The sequence below is a fragment of the Haliaeetus leucocephalus genome, unplaced genomic scaffold, assembly GCF_000737465.1.
Source record: "Haliaeetus leucocephalus isolate CR32 unplaced genomic scaffold, Haliaeetus_leucocephalus-4.0 Scaffold273, whole genome shotgun sequence".
Taxonomy (NCBI): Eukaryota; Metazoa; Chordata; class Aves; order Accipitriformes; family Accipitridae; genus Haliaeetus; species Haliaeetus leucocephalus.
The window spans coordinates 318,096-323,188 of record NW_010972709.1 but is presented as its reverse complement, the minus strand read 5'-3'; the positions used below and the strand labels follow the sequence as shown (position 1 = coordinate 323,188).

Below are 5,093 nucleotides of genomic sequence, written 5' to 3'. Positions count from 1 at the left end.
CCCCGGGGGGTGCAGGGAGAGGCCTGCCCGCGCCCCTTTCACTTCCCTTTCTGCTCAATGTCGGACCGGTGTGACAGCGGGGCCCGTTCCCTGACGGCGGGGCCGGTTCCCCTCTGCCAGCTCGGGCATCCCCGCGGCCCCGTCGAGCCAGGGCTTGCCCGAGGGGCCCCGCGGGGGTCGGTAGCGCCCGGTCCCCAGCTCCTGCCCAGCCCTGCCTCACCTGCTGGCCCACAGCCCCACGGTCATCTCGTTCCAGGGCTCTGCCGGAGCCCCCATCCCGCTCCCCGGGACAGCCAGGCTCAGGCGGGTCTGCCGGCGGCTGCCAGGCTACTGGAGATGGGCAGCGCGGGGTTGCTCCGCGTGAGGGTGCGGTGCTGTGGGTGACCTGCACCCGGACTGGCCCGAGATCTGGTTCCCTGCCTCTTCTCCACCCTTCCCTATGCACATAGCCCCCTGCCCTGCTAGAAGGAGCAAGGAAGGGCCCTGGCTGACTTTTCATGGATGACATACCTGCCCTGGGCTTTTCTGCCCCTCAGGGCCAGTGTATCAGCCTTGGGAAGGGGCTGGCAGTGCTGTGGGCTGGGGACACTCGGTTAACACCGCAAGGCGCAGGGGCACGGGGCTATGTGTGATCGCTATCTGGTAGGAAATCTGGGGAAATGTGGGGCCACCCTACCAGAATCACTGCCACCCCACTTCAAAGAAAGGACGGGTGGCATCAGGCAGCGTAGGCAGCTCTGCTGCGGTCTGTGGTTAGCACAGGCCTGGGAAGAGTGGTGAGAGGAAGCCCTCACCTTGGGATGTGGGTTGGTGCACAGGTTAGCACAGATGTGCTTGCAGAAGCGAGGCAGTGCTGGAGCGCTGGGGAGCAGCATGAATTCACAGGTCTTGTTTCTTCCAGTGCTGGGAGCCTGGTGACACCATAAGATGCTTTGATAAGCAGTATGAACACAAGGGCAAGTGCTGTAACCGGTGTCCACCAGGTACGGAGACCCCTTCCTCTTCCTGGGGACCCCAAGGCCTGGCTGTGCCAGGACCCACTGCCTGGCCACGGTGGAGTGCGCCCAGCTCAGTGTGACCGAACCCTTCCACCCTGTTGCCAGCAGTGCTGACAGCTTCACCTCCCTGTGTCACCTCAGTGCTAGAGCAACTGGGGGCCTCGTGGGTGCCCTGGGAGACCCCCTGGATGTTACCAAATCTGCCACAGCTCTCTTGGGACTGTCTGTGCTCCTGCAGCTGCAGGACCCCACGGTACAGGCAGCTTGTGGGGAGAGCGCTGGCACTACCAAATCATGATGGTATTTGCCAGCTCCTGCTGTCACTGCCAGATTGTTTCCCAGTCCTTGGAGTGCTGGAGGCAGTGAATGCCTTCCCACCCTGCTCTCCTGCCCCAGCACCCCTCCCTACCTGGCCCCATGCAGCATGCACAGCCAACAGGCGAGCTGGCCCCTGTAGCCCTGGCCGCTAGAGGGGCATCGGGCTACCGAGCAGCATGCCGCAGTGGCCCTGGCATCCACAGCTGCCAGTGCTTCCCTGTCCTGCTGGCAGAGCTGCTGCCTGGAGAGGGGGAAAGCCCCCTTGCCCCCTCCTCACCAGCCTCTATTGCAGGGCAAAAGCTGGTCTCTGAATGCAACGGCACAGAAGACTCTCTCTGTGCCCACTGTGAGAGCGGACACTATCAGCAGAGCTGGACCAAGGAGAGGCACTGTGCCCCCCACGATATCTGTGAAGACAGTAAGTGCTCCCTGTGCTCACTGGCCCCAGTCTGTGGGGGCTGCAGGGGCTGGTGTCCGCCCAGGCTCGCCCACCCAGTGTCTCACTTCATCTGTGCTCCCTTTGCCCAGATGCCGGCCTCATTGTGAAGAGGCAAGGAAATGCAACACACAACACAGTGTGCCACTGCCAGGCCGGCATGCACTGCTCTGACACCAGCTGCCAGACCTGTGTGGAGAACCAGCCCTGCCAGCACGGCTTCGGCTTTGTGGAAGGTGAGTCCGACCAGCTCCTCCCTCACAGCGGGACTGATGGCCTGGCAGCATTTAATGTCAGATCTCTGGGGTAAGGGGGGCTCCCTCAGCAAGGTGTCCCTAGCAGTGCTTCGGGAGAGCTGTGCCTGCTGCTGTGCCTGGCAGCGTTGCCACAGGGAGTGCCGCTCACCTCCCGCAGCCCATACTGACCTTCCCGCAACCTCTGCTTCTCTCCAGCCAAGGCCATGGCCCGGATGTCGTCGCCCTGCGAGCCCTGTGCAGAAGGTACCTTCTCCAATGTCTCCTCTAAAACCGAGCCGTGCCATCCCTGGACAAGGTATTGTCCAAGTGCTGACCACATCTTTCATCCATCCCCAGCTGTGCCCAGTCCCTGTGAGCACGTCCTCTGCTGCCAGTCTCCTTAGGGACTGGGCAGCTGGGATGGTCTCTGAGGGACACAGCATCAGGCTGGCGTAGGGCAGGAGTGAGAGGAGCAGAGCTGGGAGGGCGGTGAGGTCCAGGGCAGTGTGGCTGAGCTTGAGGGAGACATCCAGGCACTTGTGACTGTCCCTCAGCATGTGTGCAGAGTGCTGGTCCCTCCAGGGACATCCATGCTGTCGTCTGCACTGGGGAGCAAGGTATGAGGGGCTACGGGGACCCCCCCATGCCCTGTCCAGGCTTTCCCTCCCAGCACACTCCTTGGCTGTAGTCATCAGCCAAGGCACCAGCCCTGTCCGTGGGGAGTCTGGCTTTGAGGATGTCATGGGCTGGCAGGTAGTCCCTGTCTTTAGAAAGCTGCTCGAGGGTTAATTGCACTCCCTGGTAGAAATGTGAGCCTTATTTCCAGGCTGAATTAGTCTTGCTTCAGCTGCCAGCCATTGGATTTCACTTTGCTTTTATCTGTGCCCAGAAATTACCTCCCCATGGAGCCACTTGTAGCCTGTCATCGAGTCATCACTAAGCTGTTCTGCAATAGCTGCAGTGCCAAAGCCCCAGGGTCTCCCTGACCAGGAAGGGTCAAATATCCGCTCCCTCCTGTGCCTTGTCCCCACCTCTACCAGTTTCAGCAACTCCAGACCAGGACCCTGGGGTGGGGCCCTGCTATGAACCCAGTGTCCCCGTCACGCAGCACAGGCCCCAGCGTTGGCCCTGGCCACTTGCCCCTCCAGACCACAGCAGGCTCAGTGCAGGACGCTTTCTCATGCAGCTCTGGTGGCTGCCCAGCCCTGGCCATTCCTCCTCAGGGGCTTTCTGCATGCTCAGGCTGCTGCTGTGGTTACATGGTCTCGTTCTTTCCTGCAGCTGTGAGGAAAAGGGGCTGGTGGTGAAGGAGAAAGGGACGAACATCTCGGATGTGATCTGCGGTAAGTGCCTGGTGCCCTGGGCTGGGCCAGTGCAGAGCAGAGATCTCTCCTGGTGCTCTGGCTCCCACAGCACTCAGAGGAGCTGGCCTGGCCCGCGGGTATTTTTGGGAGAGTCTGACTGCACCACTGGCATGATGCCTTCCTGCTCCTCTCTGTCCCTGTGAGGGATCCCCACGGGACTGAGTCTGGAGCAGGGGCAGCTCGGGGCACTCAGTGTCTTGGTGGGAGTGTCACGCGGGTGCCTCACTGACCCCATCTCCCTCGGCAGAATCGGGCAGGCTCTCCTTCCTGTCGGTGCTGATCCCCATCACGGCCGCAGTCGTCACATGCCTCTTGGGCATCTGCATCTACTGCCTGGTCCATGCAGGTAAGGGGCTGGGACACGAGAAGCGATGCCTTGACCAGAGGGACCATACGGGGCCGAGGATCCGAGCAGGGAGGACAGTGGCAGCTCTGCTGAGAGTGGGGCAGCCTTTCTGGGGACACCACCAGGGCATGGCTCCTTGAGCCTGTTGCCCTGCTGCGTCAGTGAGCTCTGTCCTTGGAAGCAGGCATGTTTACACCGCTGCGGCCCAAACTGGGCCAGCTCTTGGAGGAAAGTGCTAGTGCCCTGTGGGTCCAGCCCAGCTCCCCCGCTGTGGCCCCCAGCCTCTCCAGCCTGGCAGTGGCAGCAGGCACAATGAGAGCTGCAGGACCTGTGGTGCAGCAGCACCAGCCCTGGCTCTGACCCAAGAGCTCCCTGCAGGGCAGGAGCGCTCCCCCCTGACTTGCTGCCTTCTCTGTCCCTCTTTCCGTCTAGATCCCAGGCGACGGGTGCACAAGCAGGTAAGTCTACCCAGAACCCTCCTCCAGCAGCAGGTTGGCGTCCCTCCTGGGCACCAGGATGTGCCAGCAGCAGAGAGCAACAGAGCAGGGGCTGTGGCTCTGCAGGGCAGGAGGGGTGGGGGCTGTCCTAGGGCTGCCTGGCTGGGACAGGACAAGGGCTGGGGCAACCCTGGGATGCTGCTGGCAAATGCTGTGACAGGAGGGACCTGCACAGGGTGAGGCCCTGCTCTGCACAGAAGTGTAGCAGGAGCCTGTGGAAAGACGGGGCCACAGAAGCGGGAGGTGTAGCTGCCTGCCTCTGACCTCTGCCCCTGTGCATATACAGGCCAGGAAGCCTGGAGAGATCCTGGAGGTTCAGCAGCCCATGGAGGTGGGGGAAGAAGTCTTCCCTGTGCAGGAGACCCTTCTTGGGGGCCAGCCCGTGGCCCAGGAAGATGGCAAGGAGAGCCGCATCTCGGAGCAGGAAAGGCTGTGAGGGTGCAGGGCACCACCTCCAACAGAAGCACAGATCGGGGCCAGCCACCGTCTCTTCCATCCCTTCTCCAGCTGGGGAGGAAATCTAGCATCTGGCCTCGCTGCAAATTAGGTGATGCTGCAGTGGACCATAGCACAGCCACCCCCATGGTGATGCCACAGCGGTGCCTGGTCTGGCCGCCTGCCCAGGGCTGCCACGGTGGAGCAAAGCTCAGCTGCCTGCATGGGGATGCAGCGCAGGGCCCGGTCCCACCGCCCGCCTGGGGTGTTGCGGCACAGCGCAGCACGGCTGCTCATGTGCTGACCCCGTGGCAGAGCCTGATGCAGCACAGCATGGCTGCTCGTGGGGAGGCCCTGGGGCAAAGCCCAGTCTGCCTGACCACTGGGGCTACCGGGCCGAGAGTGCGGGCTACTGGTGTGGGACCACCGTGGCAGAGGGCAGTCCAGCCATCCGCCCAGGGTG

At 62.6% G+C, this 5,093-nt stretch overlaps 1 protein-coding gene across 1 annotated transcript; it reads left to right on the top strand.

Annotated features, from left to right (window-relative positions):
* Positions 1-624: 624 nt before the first annotated feature.
* CD40 (CD40 molecule, TNF receptor superfamily member 5) lies at positions 625-4,631 on the top strand. Its single transcript, XM_010569723.1, has 9 exons — positions 625-642; positions 902-983; positions 1,609-1,734; positions 1,845-1,988; positions 2,205-2,304; positions 3,270-3,331; positions 3,600-3,698; positions 4,131-4,156; positions 4,554-4,631. Exons 1-9 carry the CDS (start codon positions 625-627, stop codon positions 4,629-4,631), a joined length of 735 nt encoding a protein of 244 aa, XP_010568025.1.
* Positions 4,632-5,093: the final 462 nt, after the last annotated feature.

What these genes read in the sequence shown, in the direction of transcription:
- CD40 (XM_010569723.1), top strand. An exon ending in CTGTAACCGGTGTCCACCAG is followed by an intron (nt 984 to 1,608) that starts GTACGGAGACCC and finishes CCTCTATTGCAG; the next exon opens with GGCAAAAGCTGGTCTCTGAA. An exon ending in CCACGATATCTGTGAAGACA is followed by an intron (nt 1,735 to 1,844) that starts GTAAGTGCTCCC and finishes CCCTTTGCCCAG; the next exon opens with ATGCCGGCCTCATTGTGAAG.